Below are 15,836 nucleotides of genomic sequence, written 5' to 3'. Positions count from 1 at the left end.
CGGGACCAATCAGCGGGGAGTGAGGTTTTGGGGCGGGGGGTGGTCGGAGACGGCGTGCGTCTGACGTCAGGCGCGCTCGACGTCAGGCCAATGGCGAGGGGCTGGAGGAAACGCAGCCAGAGTGGCTGAGAGATAAGGAGCAGTGAGCATGAGCGGCTGGACTGCGCGCACTGCCTCTCTGCACAAGCCCATCCCCAGTGGCTAGCTATAACGAGCCGCAACGTCCGCAACTCTTCTCAGCCAGCCCTACTCTGTGGATATAACCAAGGGCTCCTCTGGAACTCCCCAACACCCCCCCCCCCCCACCGACCTCCCCACCCGCCCATCACCACCCACAAATTTCCACCACCCCCACTACCAACAACTCTTTTTAAAAAGCAACTCAAAGGGAAAAAATAACCAACATCAAAAAGTTTTGCATAATAGCAAGAAATGGGAGACATGGGAGATCCACCCAAAAGTAAGTTTTCTTCATTGCTGTTGCCTTTCGAAGATCGGATTCAGGTGCAAGTCAACTCCTATCGCTATGCTGTTGCCTTCGACTTTATTCCGTTGCTCTTGACCGTTCTAGCACTGGAGTTTATTTCGTGTATTGCACAGGACTGGTCTTCTAGTTCAGCTAAACGATGAAAAGTCTTGCATTATTGTAAACTATATGTCCACTCCTAGCGAGACGTGTGAACAAAATAGCTCTGTAGCAGAGTAGAGTTGAAGTGAAACCGTACGAAACAGTTTTTGAGCATGTGGCTTGCTTCTTTCAGAGCCCTGTCAGATGTATCACTGATGCATACATCTGATTGCCCAGGATCTCTGCTACAATTTGATGCTGCAAAGTATTTGCATTTTATTTGCAAAATTCTGTTTTGAAAGTATAAATGCATGGACTTATACCTGAATGTTTCATTTTTAAGTTTCACATTTTTTAAGTTGTGTGCGCTTTTAAAAATTCTGTAAAAAAAACAGGAATTCAGAAACCTGCCCCGGTTCGCGTTTTTGCTGAAAATGCTAAGGTGAAATTGAAAGTACAGTTCCTGACTGAGAGTAAGTCGATTTGGTAATGCAATGTGCGTTTATCTATATTCCAGATAGTGTAATCTTTACCTGCAGCGTGATCTAGCACAGCTTGGAACATATCCTCAGGTCTATCCAGTAAATGTAACAGCAGTTATCAAAACTATAGTCAAATATATTTCCTGTAGAAGAGGCCCATCTTTAGAAGTTTTTTACGACGTTATTTTTCATATCAATTTACAGAAAAACGCCTTATTTCACTGTGTGTCGGCTGTGGGAATCAGATTCATGACCAGTATATTCTTCGAGTTTCTCCGGATCTGGAATGGCATGCGGCTTGTCTGAAATGTGCAGAGTGTAATCAGTATTTGGACGAAACGTGTACCTGCTTCGTTAGGGATGGAAAAACGTACTGCAAGAGAGACTATATTCGGTGAGTAAAGATTTGGATAACGTTTGTTTAAAAAAAACATACTCCATTCCATTAAACTGCGCTGCGCTGTCTCTAAATGACGCCTCCTCCCCCCACCCCCAACTTCCAATATTAACCCTTCAATGGCTTTATTCCTACCTGTTTGGCCTTATCTTATCTCAACTGGCGGGTAGACGAGATCAAATTGCCCATTATTTGGCAGCGAACAATGCACATATTTAGATAATTGTGACTGCTTCCTTTAGTAGGCACTGAATCTGTGTACTCAGGATGTATGAATCTTGTCGCTCCTATATCTACTATCCATGAATCTGGGTGTTTTAGAAAAGCGTTTATCACCGAAACAGTTGTTTAAATGTTTACGAGAGACAGCAATTCGTTACAAAACCATCACCGCCATCAGTTTAAGTTTGTGTATTTCCCACTGTTTGTAATTGTGGATAGAATTAAGGCATTAGCGTCGAAATGTAAATCAGCTGCAATAAGCTGTGCCAATTGGAGAATTATTGTAGCACAATTGAATATTTTACAATACAGTATAGCTTTTTTTTAATACTGTCAGAACTTTCAGTGCCATATGTTCAAGCTCTTATGCTGATTTTAAAACGCTTTATATAATTTTCTACTGAACGGAGGGGATAAAGTTTAACACGGAGGCTGCTACAATACATTAAAAAACAAATTAAAATGCACTGTCACTGGTTGGAACATTGACCCTTAAAATGACGAGTTTGAGAATAACTGTTCTAAAATGACACTTTTAGTTTTAATTAAAGAACATTTTTACTTTAGATTTTTAGTAAAAGAAAACCTATCTTTACAATATCAAATAGGTCTACAACATCTACAAGGATTAAAAATGAAAATAAATACATACTATCTGAAAATTTGTCACTAAACCTCACAGTGTACCAATGGACAATGTACCAACTCATTGTATGTTTGACTATCATGAAGTACATGGTTCAGTTTTTAAAAATAGCTTTAATATTGTGTCGAATCACTTCATGGTTTAGTGACCGTGAGAATTAAACTGTTCGGAAATATAGTTTGTCTTCCAATTAATAGGAAGAATAATTTGGTTTAATTTATATTTTTCTGCATTATGACAACTTGCAGAGCCAATTCACAAGTCATTCGGTTGACTTTTTGGGTCTCGGATCACTTTAGTTCTTTGTATCAAAAGCCTGTGACAAACTGGGTGTCACTTTTGATCCTTTAGTAAATGTCTTTATCTCTGATTTGCAGATTATACGGAACTAAGTGTGCAAAGTGTAATATAGGATTCAGTAAGAATGACTTTGTGATGAGAGCTCGCAGTAAGGTGTATCACATCGACTGTTTCCGCTGTGTGGCGTGCAGTCGTCAGCTCATCCCCGGTGATGAATTCGCATTGCGGGAAGACGGACTCTTCTGCCGGGCTGATCACGATGTTGTAGAGCGAGCCTCAGTCGGCCCAGATCCCCTCAGTCCTATGCACGGCAACAGACCCCTACAGATGGCGGGTATGTACACCTTCAAAACTTGGTTTTATTTGTGAGTCCACCCATACGTCATCTAAAGCAAACAACTATTTTATGTTGAATCCAACTACAACGCAACATTTTGAACATTGTTCTAAATGTGTAAACGATGTACAGCCGCAACCAGTTTCACGCTGGAAAGTTTATATTTCCGAGTGTTTTACGGAGACGTTTCACTGGGGAACCGGAATGCATGGTTTGAATCTTGACAATGGAGCTGTGCACAGGCGGAGTTCCAAGTGCATGTTTTACATGTGCCGTGCATTTTGAACCTGGTTGTATATGTTAAATTTAAAAGTATTCCGGATAAATTACAAACAAATGCAGGGATCATGAATCTGAGCACACTGTCCCTCTTTGACTCTCTGACTATGACTGAGCTAGTTTAAAAAGTTTTGGGGGAAGAACAGTCTCCGTTTACCTTGTGATTCAAGTTGAACTGTTTTAATTATTCGAGATTCAAATTTTGAAGAAGCCTGGTTTCACTTAGAAATGCTTGCATTGCTACTGAAGCGAGTTCATCTGAAACCATCTTTATACAAACTAGTTTTGTAAAAAATTTCTGTGAATCTGAATTGGAGAGTTCAACATGAGTGCAGCTAAAATATCATGGAAGAAGTATTTTGTAGTGACAGCGTGTTATATTCATGTAGAATGTATTAGTACGACTTGCTATTTTTCTTATGGACCTCACAATATTAATCATGGATTTTGAGGGACATTTGAAGATGTCTATAATCCGAATATGTTTAAGAAGTCTTGGTAATTTCATATATCAGTTAATATCACTCAGCGATTATTTCGTGTAGTCTTTTAAAACGAGCTTGGGCTTTGGAACGTGCTTTTAAGAAAAAATCCACGCGCTAAAAATAATTGAAACATACAGCCTTTATTACAATGCATTGCATTCCGAAAGAGAATCGATTTGAAATCTGTATAATGATACGTTTGAAGATTTTTCAAGTAGCGTCTGTCGCCTTTGATGTTTCATTCCAGTGTAAATATTAGATCTTAATGTTACACAGCGGATACTGCTGGATTTCTTATTGCTTCTTACACGAGGGTGTATTTTAGAGGTGACCAGAATTGCAAATGTACATGCTATGAAAATATAACGTTAGTCAAAAAACGTGTTTGGCATTAAATATCAAATTGCATTCCACCGATAATGTTGGATTGTATTTTTCACAACATGAGATGATTTTGTTTTACAAAGTTTAAAGAGATACCGCCCCTACTCATAGGACAACACACTCATCATTTTATACAATGTTATCTTTTTATATTAAAAACACACCAAATGCCTTGCGGTAATTTATTTTCATAAAAATAAGACTATTTTGTTTTATGACTGACTACTAAACACTGTACTGCTGCAATACAAATATTTTTTTCTAATGAGTTCCAGTGAGACCTCTTTCACAGAAAACAATATTTCAGGGGAACATAATTGTGGGCGGCTTTTGGAAAATCTAATTTTACCTGCTGCACGGTTCACTGAACCTTTCATAAACACATCAAACGCTGTAATTCTCTGATCACACCCTTGAAACTTTGCGGGAGCCCCGTTTATCACATCACATATCTGACTGCCTAGAGAGTGGAGTCTGATTCTGTGCAGTGCAAAACCAAACTGCTGCAATATAAAAAGTTGTTCAACAGCGGCGATTACAGCACAAGCGACAAGCCGTTAACTGCTTGTCTTCCCCTACAAACCACCTATTTATATCAGCACTGGACTTCTTTCAGAAATGTATGTGTATGGATTTGACTGTAATTAGTATTCAGATAACTAGAGAATGCTTTTATTCTATTGCAGTCGAACCTGAAACATTGTCCCATAAACATTTGTTTCTGTATTAATTTAAATGTAATTGATATATCAGATACTGTAATATAAACATCGCATACAAGAGCTATTGATTTGATTTGTTTTGGCTTTTCGATCTCATGCAGTTAAATCAGTTTAGGATATTATGCCGTACAGCTCGAAGATCGCTTATAACTAAATTTTATTGTCACTTCAACCCCTACACTTCATTCAAGATTAGATGCTCTGACAAACTCCAAATACGTTAATTTTCTACTGGCTTTTTTTCCTCCTGTTCCAAGCCGGTCCACCAAGTGCTATCAATATGACTTCAAGATGGTTTTAAAGTGTAACGCCATTGCCAGAACAAATGAGACCATGCACTATTGCCCATCCTGCTGTTCAGCAAACTAAGGATGTATTGCCTGTTTTTACAGCAGAGCCCATTTCTGCCCGACAACCCGCGTTGAGGCCGCACGTTCACAAACAACCCGAGAAGACGACTCGGGTGCGGACAGTTCTGAACGAGAAGCAGCTCCATACGTTACGGACTTGTTATGCAGCCAACCCCAGGCCCGATGCGCTCATGAAGGAGCAGCTGGTAGAAATGACAGGCTTGAGCCCCCGTGTCATTAGAGTCTGGTTTCAAAACAAGCGTTGCAAGGACAAGAAAAAGAGCATCCTCATGAAACAACTGCAACAGCAACAGCCCAACGACAAAACAGTAAGTTATTTTAGTCTCTCTAAACTTTCATGGAAACTTTGACAGAAGACCTGACTATTTCTGTGCGAATAGATTCACAGTATTGCTAGTTATACACCATGTTACAAACACCAGTTTTTCTTCATAATATAAGTTGGAATTCTAGTCACAGAAATGCTGTCATATCTTTATCTAATTTCAAATCCAATTATGTTTGAATTTAATTCTCCTTCGAATTTGTTTTACGGGTATTTTTTTGTTCAGTCCGCATGACTTCATAATTTTGTATGCACAAATTAATAATTTTTTTTGAAGTGATGAATAGGTAGTTTGCTTCCCCTCCCCCACATTGAAATATTGGATAGATTAATTAGTATACAATTATTAGAAGTTTCTCATTGATTTTGGATTGCCTTAGATTTAGAACATCCCTCTTTACCCTTTGCATCTATTGCCTTAACAAGAACATATTTTGTGGTGAAGAAACCTCATATGGTTTCAACTTTCGAAGCCACCTTCATATAAATAAATTACCAACTTTTGGCCTGTACTGTGATGACATTGGGTGTAATGGCTTTTCGGTATCATTTGCATTGTAGTTCGTGTATGATATTGCAATGAGCTGTTTTAGTGTTGAAGCGTACTGAATTGGTTCAATAACATACCACTAAGCATATTGGGAAACCTAGATTGTATACTGCATTTTTGCCATGTCACAGAAAGTGCCATACATAATTTTGAGAAGTGTCATCATGGCAAGGTGTCTGAAACAGATGACTGTTGAGCTGTATGCTTTGCTCAAATAATAAGGTAAATGAATGAAAATGTGCTTTTATATATAAAATAAGTAATGATTGTTCCTTTGTTTCTGGAGAATATCCAGGGGATGACCGGGACCCCAATGGTGGCTGCCAGTCCTGAGAGACATGACAGCAGTTTGCAAGCCAATCCAGTGGAGGTGCAGAGTTACCAGCCACCTTGGAAAGTTTTGAGTGACTTCGCTTTGCAGAGTGATATAGAACAGCCTGCATTTCAGCAACTGGTGAGTGCCAGCAACATGCAGAACACCATCACCACTACCACAATACAGACTGCACCAGAAATCACTGCAATCAGGGGATCTGCAACACACCAATCCATATATAGACAATTCATGGATATAAAAATTGCAGAATCCCTCTTTTGCCAGCCTTAGTATTTTCATTTTGACGACCATCAAGAATGTAGAAGGTTAAAAACAATCTGTAATGTTTACTCAAGCTTTCTCCCATATTCAAATATAGTTTGTGTTTAACATTTTACACTGATGGCTTTTTGTCTGAACCATGCACTTCTATTTATTTCAAGTGTTGTCAAACAAGCATTTTAAATCACATATTTCAAATTTGAAACACTACTAATTATTTAACTTTAAAGGGTAGGTGTAAAGGAGAACCTACAGTATTGCAGGCAGGACACATGAATGATGAGATAAACAGATTTGAACTTCAATAAAAATGAAACAAAATGGATGTTGTTGCTATATTTTCCTCAACTTTAGGTTAAGTGTTCACAAAATTGGTTGGATTGATATTAAGGAAGTCCCTTCCGCTATTTTTTTTAAGTAAAGATTACCTGTGAAGAATGGAGCTGAAGGTTCTTTATTTCACCTAACTCTTTTGTAAAGGTAAATATAAAGAATCCAGCTTTATATGATGGCAGTGATAGTGCAATATTGTCACTGAATAATTAGCCACATTTTTTAATAATTTAGAATGTGCTACACTGGCTGTTTTATATTTTGTAAAGTACTGCTACCCCCAGTTGCTATACTGAATTGGAGTACAGCCTAAATTGTGCTTCCCTTTGGCACTTAACATACAACATGTTTGGATTACATAAGTAAATATATTGGTAAAGAGGGGTCTGCAAAATGCATGTAATGTATAATAAAATTAATAAGCTTTGTAAACTCATTCAACTTCACTCTTTGAGGCCAATGCTGAATCCTTTACAGGAATCACAAAACACATTATGGAAAATGTCCTGCCTTTCTTGTTCGGAGTTCACTGCACTTTCATGTCATTTATTTAGTTAATGACAGGAAATTTTCTCTTTCTTCAATGAGCAAAGAAAGTGCAGTACTCAAGGGGCTAAATCCATATGTAATGTTTTATTATATATAATAAATTTCCACAATATATATCAATTCATTATGTACCTTTGGAAAATATGTACAAATTTACACCATTAAATATTGCACTGAGAAATGTAACTAGCCCTATTGTGCTTTGCTAGGAGACCTTGATTTTGCCATTGTTTTCAACTTAGATACATAGCACTTTAAAGGTAACTTAGCAAAAAGCCCTTTCTGTTTATTGTAATTTGATTGATTGTTATTAATGACAAAATTATTGCAACTCATTGTAAAACTGTAGTTAAAATGGTCAAAAATATATTTTTAATGAATGTTATTTTTGGATATGCGCGACTTTGGATTGATATCAACATTTTAAAGAGGCCAGCGATCATTGATTTGCTATGATTTTTACAGGTTAATTTTTCAGAGGGAGGGCCAGGTTCTAACTCCACTGGAAGTGAAGTAGCGTCCATGTCCTCCCAACTCCCTGACACACCAAACAGCATGGTAGCAAGTCCTATAGAGGCATGAGGATCCTGGACTCTCAGTGCAGCCCTACAGAGAGCCATGAGGAACCCTGGACCCTCAAAACTCTCTGGCCCACACTTTTTTTTTTAAAAAAGTTCATGCAACCTGGTCCATGTCTGATCAGAAAGCAGCCATCATCCGTTTGCACGAAGTCTCTGTGTTCAAACAACCAATGTTGTACCCTGGCAACACTGTGACGACAATCAGACACTAAAGCGGGATCTGGCTACAAGTGCAAATAGAAGAGACACTCCAGACATCCGGGACTTCATGCAAAAACATTTTTGAAGCTATAGAAAAGGATGTATGTTCAAAATCCTGAAAGATGTGATTTGAATGTCTTGCACACATAAACAGAGAAGATGATCCAATGGAGAGATTATAGTCCCAACATTTTCAATGGTGCTGCCTAGAAAGGACATCAGTGGGTCAGCTTTGCCAAAACAAAAATCCAGAAGAGTCCAATACATCTGCAAAAGGTGGACTGGAAAGACAATCGTGACATGCAGAATGTACCACAGCCTAAGTAGTTCAGTGACTGTCCTAAAGGATCAGTTCTGAAAGGTATAGTTGCATTTTTGCAATGCTTTTAGTTGACCTATATTTAAGGACTATTGGATCCTAGATCATTAGCATGTAGCTGGTTCGTGAGATTACAGTCCCTGCAATGAAAGTATGAAGGCAACTACTGATATTTCATTTTTTTTTATTTTTTATTAAAAAGCTCAAGCATTGCAACAAGGTATACCTCTTTTCGCCACAGCTTCGTGGGATTTGTGTGTGAACTCGTGTCCGTCCAGAATTGTCCCAAAGATGTGTATGCTTCTAGGTTAAAACAGTTACCAACAACAGTTTTAGCTCTGGAAAGAAACATTTTGTTTGTTCTTGTACTGCAAAATTATAAATAATTTATTATTTATTGTCAACAGACTTGCCACTTTTCATGTCTTTTTGACATTTTATGTTTGCTGAAGTAAAACATGTACTGTGGTCTTTGGAAATCCTGTCTAATTTTATGTGTCCTGTCTTTTCTTGAAGATTCTGTAAAATAAAAAAAATGCCATATGTAGAAATATATCTTCAAGATTATTTCACTAATAAAATCTTTGAGATAACAGAAACATGACATGAGCCTTTTGCAGATTCAGCCATTACATTTTGTTAAATTAGCTTAGGGCATTGACTGCTTTGTTTGAAGCAATTTTTTAAAATGCTCTGAGTCAAAAACAGGACCTTAGGACTTTTGTGCCTGACTGATTTTAAGTAGAAGAATTTTAATCACTATTCCTTTTAAAGACTCATAGCAAAAATATTTACTTTTACTACACTTGTCTTACTAGATAACAGCAGAAGGAATGTCTACTATAGCCTTTAAATGAAATGTATTTTATGAACAGGTAATGACTGATAAACAGTGCTGCTTAACTTTTTTTCGTTTTAAATTGTTATTGAAAAATAATTCTCACACTTTTCATTTCCTTTTGCAATTCATCGTTCTGCTAGTATATTACCAGTCGCTGACTGAGCTGGATTTTAGCCTGTTTACTTCAGCTCAAATGTCTGGAGACCAGTGCTGGCAAGTTTATGACTGTGTGTAAACTTGGCCTGCAAGGTTTGAAAAGTGCCGATATTGGCTGATTAAGGGTGTGGAGCTCTACCGATATGATTCCTTAGAAGGATATGATATGTCTAACAAAAGGAAATTTGGCATTCGGTGCTGCTCGTGTATTGTCTTTTTCTCTCTCTGCATACCGCTAAACATTTCTTAACCAAACCAATTGGATAGGAATCACCACTGCAGATATCGGCAACAGACCGTTTAAAAAAAACCTTCCCGCGGCCTGCAATTCTTTTAAATAAACAAACAATCCTCTTTCCTCTAACTCCCACCACTGCAACCCCCCCCCCCCCCCCCCCCGCGCACACACACACACACACACTCAACTGCCGCCATTTATTTTGTGTTTGTGTGAATAGTTGTATCTCGGAAATATGGGTTTCTTTACTGTGTGAATCTACAGATTGATACGAACTCTGTTTTATCTGTAGGATGCTACAGAGATTCTTGTTGAGCGAAGTCTTTAACAGACTGTTATCTTTAATATTTCTGTGAACACATGGTTGTAATGGCATCAGTTACTAGGAAACAGCAGAGCCATTGGGAACTTACATCCGTTCTCATCACTGCAGTATCTCCCAACTGCTGGGGTCAATTGATTTTTATCAAGAGTCTGGCAACTTCCTTTCCTAAAAAAACAATCAATCATGTAAGTCATGATTTAAATTCACAAAGATTATCACTTAGCTCTTCACATAATTTATAGGTATGACACATCTAGATGCTGATTGCTAAAATGTTAATTTAGTATCTAGTACCAAAATAAATTTTGACTTCAAATAGTTCCCAAATTTGAGTTACAAACTCTCTGAGACACAAAGGCTTCCATTCTTTTCATTGATCAAAATCTTTGGTTTGTATTTGCCAGTTCGACATCGCAGCTACGCGGTATGTCAGGGGTAGACAGATTCAGGAGTGGATAGGTACTCAGTTAAAATCTATCAGTATGATTTAGAATTCGATACTCGACTGAATCAATCTAATGAGCCATCAAAATGGACAATTCCCTCGCTACCCATCCGGTCTGTGCTTATCTTCTTGACCTTCTTTGTCCACTTGCTTTGCGCTCTGCAGTATTTTCAATTTAACTTCGCGGTTGAGATCTCATTAAATGCCAGGCCCACCTTCTTTGCTCCAATAGTTTCATTTACTTTCAACCATAATATAATGAAGTCCGGCCACATCAGAGTGACGCTGTTGTAAATAAGAAGAAATTGCTAGACTACCTTTTGGTTGGCGGTGATGAACGTTCAGAAGTCATTGTTGAATCGAGGGATAACGATAGCGAGATAAGGGAAACAGATCCCTTTAAGGCCCGCGGAAGCAAGAGACTCCAATAAATTCAGCAGACTTTACTGGATTGATTAGATTCGGCTTGCTAAAAGCAATGCAATGTTTCATATTGTAGACCATAGTACGGATTGTATTATCCAACAACATCCGAAAACTCATTCCAGAGTTGTTACAAAGCAAAAGTAAATCTGCTTCTCTCCTGAACTTCGATATTCTAATCTTTGTGGTCGTGTTCTCCACACACACACATTCAGTTGTGTTTTTCTTGTATTGTATACATATACAAAAATTAATAAGTAATTGTTCCTGCTCTTTTTGATTGTGAGAGGGAGCGATTTAAATTGATTTTAGCCGTTTAGTTTCCATTACGGACATTTAATATAAATCTTCTCAAAGATTTACCATAGGTTTTTGCAAGTACTGGGCAACTTGACGCCTTTGTAAAGAGCTTCAATAAGCTTAAGAGTACAACTCAGCAAATGAATGCGATCTGAAGGCAATTCATTTATTAATGTACATTCTCTTTAGAAATATACATGGACTGACAGATGCTTGATGAAAAAAAAGTTTTCTTTTTAAATTTGTAAGTAAGTTGGACTAACTTCGTGGCCAATGGGAACTTGCCTGCGTGTTTCTGCCGGAGGTTCCTGTTCTCAGTGTAGTTTGTCCTGATAGTGGGACAAGCCACTGAATGACAATGTTTGAGTTCAGGCGCCACAAAAACAAACTTTACAGCGTGCTGTCCGAGTGCTTGATGGACGAGCCCTCTACATGTTACACAGTATATGAGGCTTCCGAACCAAAAGAAAATGGTACAAGGTGAAACAAGGAGAGTATTTATTTTCAATTTCCACGTGCTTCAATTACTTTTTTGCTGTAATTCGTCTTCACTGAAGCATTTTACGTCCTCTTCCACTTTCGGCTGTGAACCGCAAATCGTGTTCTTTTGAAGTCACCCCTTTGCGAATGTGATCTCTGTTATGTTTACTTAAAAAAAGACATACCCAGCTATTTAATGTAACTGGAAAATATGTAATGATTATCCTTTATGCAACTAAAACATAATTATGTGTTGAACATTTTTAAGTAACGTTTTTGACAGATAATGACAGATATTCAAATGAGATGGTAAACTGTAAGATATTTCTCTGAAGCATCAAACACCAACAGTGTATCTTACATTGCTGTTGACTTTGCTCACCTACAAAATGTTCACAAGCTTTTTTGCCTATATGGAGCTTGCAGAATGCTGATTGTAATAAAATAATTGTTTTGTACTAACGTTACACCTTCCTAGGAATCAAAATGGTCAAATTATCTTCTAAATATATTAGAACAAACGTCAGTAAAGTAAATCGTTATTTATACCTTGACATCGATTGGTTGGGGACCATTAACTTTAGAATGATGTGTCTTCCCTAAAATCGCCTTTTCTTAAGACTGTGAAACTGCTAATTGTATTCGTAGCCTAAGGGTTTTCTATATATTTAGGGAGATCTTACAGAAGGGAAAACAACATTTAAATCCGCCTAGTGACATATTCAGCCTCGAGGGACCACACTGCACCTCGGAAAAGGAAGATGATGTGTTTTGTTTCTTGTTACCAATTTTTTCAGACTGTGCATGTGAGGCTGGAAGTGGAGGCGGGGGCGGGAGTGGTGGGAAGCGGGGAAGGGAGTTACGACGGAGGTCGATGTGGTGGTGGTGGTGGGGGGGGGGGGGGGGGGCGGCGGGATTGCTGGTGGGTGGTGGGTTGAGGTGGCGCGGATCACGTTTGAAACAGGTTGGTGTATCTTTAAGCCTAATCAAAACAAGTTTGACTTGTGAGGTCCTGACGTCTAGACAGAACTGGACTCTCGGCGGCTCCTTATCTCAGAACGGAATCAGTTCACAGAGGTTCTCAATGCCCAGAGCTAGGAGCTGGCATTCCGGAACAAGCGGACCCACAGCTCACACGGACACAGCCACCAGACTGTTGTCAATGGCAGACTTTTACATCGCGAGAATAGTATTCACTTTGCTAACCCTTTCATAATGTGCTGATCAGTCGACATAAAACGGGAGTATAAACCTCAATATTCTGCTCTCTTTTCCTCAGGGCCCACTGGAAGATCCAGGAGCACATTTGAATTTTATTTCCTGTGCTACCAAGTGGCTTTTATATATTTGACTTCATTTACAAGATGGATAGCCAAGAAATATATTTATAGTGGCATGCAATCAGAACATGTAGGAAAATATTTAAAATAAATAAGACTGGTTTATCTTAGAGGTTGCAGTTTACGAGGCACCACACCATGATCATTTAGGTAATGATTTTCGGTTCACTTTAATTTGCTTATTTTGACTAAACTAACCACGTTGTTAGGAGTGTCATGACACACATTGTATCATCAACACATACCAGCTGCCTTAGACCGGGACAGCTGCTGAGTACTTCTGATTAAAACAATGTCCAGTATTGTAAAGTAATAGGTACTACGAGTCTTTTGAAAGTTGGTGTGGGGTTGGGAGGTTGGGGGATGGATGAGCAGGAGGGGTCCGTGTCATCTTCTCAAAATGCCTGTTTATAGTTCTGCTGAACAATAACTTGGTGATATCCAACGTTTGAACACTTGGCTTTTCCCATTCTCACCTTAAAGGTGAGATTAATCAGGCAAAGTATCATATGCGGCTCTTTATCACAAAGCTTTTTACAAATTAGGCATTTTTGAAAAAAAAAGTAAATGTTAAGGTTTCTTGGTGAAACTTATTTATATTTCTTTAGCCCTTAGGGATCACCTTGAACTCTACCCATAGGTTTTATAAAGGAAAATTTGTAAAATAGTGAGACCTTTTCAAACATCACAAAAATGAATTGGATATATATTTTTTTCTTTACAGCCTTTCCTGCTATACATTAAGAAACATTATTATTGCTTTGACAAACTCATGCTTTAATATTGAATGTGCGTCGTGTCTGTTGGGGGAGAGTTGTCAGTTTAGCATCGAAATACTAGTAACACCGACCACGGTGATACAGAGTATTGCAAGTGGCACCGCATTAGATGTTCATTATTAAGAGCATAGACAGGGGAGAGGAGATGGTTGACCGTTTATGCACAGGACATAATTCGCTGTTTTTTGCAACATTAGCAGGTCCAGCTCGTTAGGCTATTAGTTGTAAAAAAAAAGTCTCTTGCCGAGTTGAGGGATTGGTTAATTATAGCAGACCTGATCAAAATTGGGTAAAATCAGGACAGTCCAGTGTAACTTGTAACTGTATCAGGGCATTCCCTCGCCCCAGCACTAGCCTGAATATGAACCTTATTCTTGAGCATGCTTATCAATGTTGCGTAAATGTTTACGAATATGTTGTTGCCCCCGGGCCCACAGTGCTGGTTTTTCCCTTGAGTATTTTTCCCTAACCCTGACTCGTTCTGTCGGGTTACCTGGTGATTATTTTGTTATGTCAGGAATACAATGTGTTATGTGATGGAAGCAGGATAGAGCCAACAGGTACAGAGATGCAAACCAGGCGCGGAAGGGACACTGACCTCTCCCCTGCCAGCGATAATCGGGAGCTTGTGCACACACACACACACAGACTTACAGACACACCAACCCTGTCCCGGTGCCTGTGGCCTCAGCACTTACGGTGAAATGAAGCAGAAATCATACATACAGCGAATAGATTTCGCTTGTAAACTCGGTATTTATCAGTCGAGTTGTCAGCGTCAAGCAGCAAGTCGGGTAAAAAAGGAACAGTGGGAAGCGATCTAATGGAAAAGGCAAGGGTTCAAGATGCTGGAAATCTAAAATTGGGATGAATACTGGGATTGGGTGAAGTATGGCGGACATTTCCCGGAGCACCTCGCTGTGAGACATTTTTAAACAAGAGAGGGACAAACATCTGTAAATGTAAATAAACAACCAGGAGCATTCTACAGACCAACCCCATATCTACCATCATCACATCCTAAACCCTAGCCACCCACCCCTCCAAAAAAAAGACTGTACGATCGGGTGTCTCTGACTAGAGTGGCACATATTATTTTCTTTATCGGCGGTTAACTCTCTTTACCGGGAGTTTGGCCAAGGACAGATATTCATTTGTTATTACGGTCGTCTGAAATCATGGCTGGGGATACTATCTATGTCTACAGACAATTCCTGCGCCAGTACCCCCCCCCCCCCCCCTTTCCTCAGTCAGGGAGTCAGGTTTTACGTTTGTTACCGTTGATATGCTTTGAGGTTGACTATTCACTATCCTTTTAAAAGTGCTGTATGAGCGAAATCGTCGGATGAACCTACCCTTTTTAATGGGTGACGTTTGCCAGTGTGAAACGTGCAGGCCAGGGCGGTCCAAGCGTACGGCTGAAATAAAATAAACGCTGTTCCAAGCAATCTAGGGCAAATTCAACAGGGGTTTTTGAAATTACACCTAACACAGCAAATGAACAAAGCCGTAAGACAGCCGCTGTATTATATAAGCAGTTCTTTTAAAAAGTTACAAAGCAAACCTATATTGATGTTTTATCGCACAAAGTCAGCAAACATTATTCTTTATGGCCTCGTCAATCATCAGCGCTATTTTAACATCACTTAATGATAGCGCCTCACGCATTAAATATAGAACAGCGCATGTAAGACAAACTCCGTGTGTCATATGAATGGATTACTTAAGTAGGCAATGCCAGCTCAAATAATATTGGGTAAGAAAACTTCGTTTTCCAGGCAGTCATCCCACTTTTACATTTCAGGTCAAGGCAGTATAACTGGAACTTCCAACGTGGAAGGAACACTGACTGTAGAGAGC

General features: G+C 38.9%; 1 protein-coding gene and 1 long non-coding RNA gene across 5 annotated transcripts; one reads left to right on the top strand and one right to left on the bottom strand.

Moving 5' to 3' along the window:
• Window positions 1-303: 303 nt before the first annotated feature.
• LOC122549066 (insulin gene enhancer protein ISL-1) lies at window positions 304-9,119 on the top strand. Of its 4 annotated transcripts, none has more exons than XM_043688279.2 (6): window positions 306-460; window positions 1,255-1,444; window positions 2,693-2,949; window positions 5,218-5,501; window positions 6,355-6,522; window positions 8,014-9,119. In XM_043688279.2, the coding sequence occupies exons 1-6, from the start codon at window positions 433-435 to the stop codon at window positions 8,128-8,130; spliced, it is 1,044 nt and encodes a 347-aa protein (XP_043544214.1). In that variant the 5' UTR covers window positions 306-432; the 3' UTR covers window positions 8,131-9,119. The 4 variants fall into 4 exon arrangements, with proteins under 4 accessions (XP_087848771.1, XP_087848732.1, XP_043544214.1 ...); XM_043688271.2 differs by having other exon boundaries at window positions 308-460; window positions 5,215-5,501; XM_087992645.1 differs by having other exon boundaries at window positions 304-460; window positions 6,355-9,119.
• On the bottom strand, window positions 9,037-15,551 carry LOC122549076 (uncharacterized). The gene is made up of 3 exons (XR_015757731.1): window positions 15,332-15,551; window positions 10,298-10,374; window positions 9,037-9,168 (listed from the first exon to the last, which is right to left on the bottom strand). It is a non-coding gene; the product is annotated as an uncharacterized LOC122549076 (long non-coding RNA).
• Window positions 15,552-15,836: the final 285 nt, after the last annotated feature.

This window comes from Chiloscyllium plagiosum, unplaced genomic scaffold, assembly GCF_037043375.1.
Source record: "Chiloscyllium plagiosum isolate Xiang-an unplaced genomic scaffold, Cpla_swu_hap1 HiC_scaffold_1, whole genome shotgun sequence".
NCBI lineage: Eukaryota > Metazoa > Chordata > Chondrichthyes > Orectolobiformes > Hemiscylliidae > Chiloscyllium > Chiloscyllium plagiosum.
Note: the sequence above shows the minus strand (reverse complement) of the source record. Positions and strands in the feature narration are given on the sequence as shown.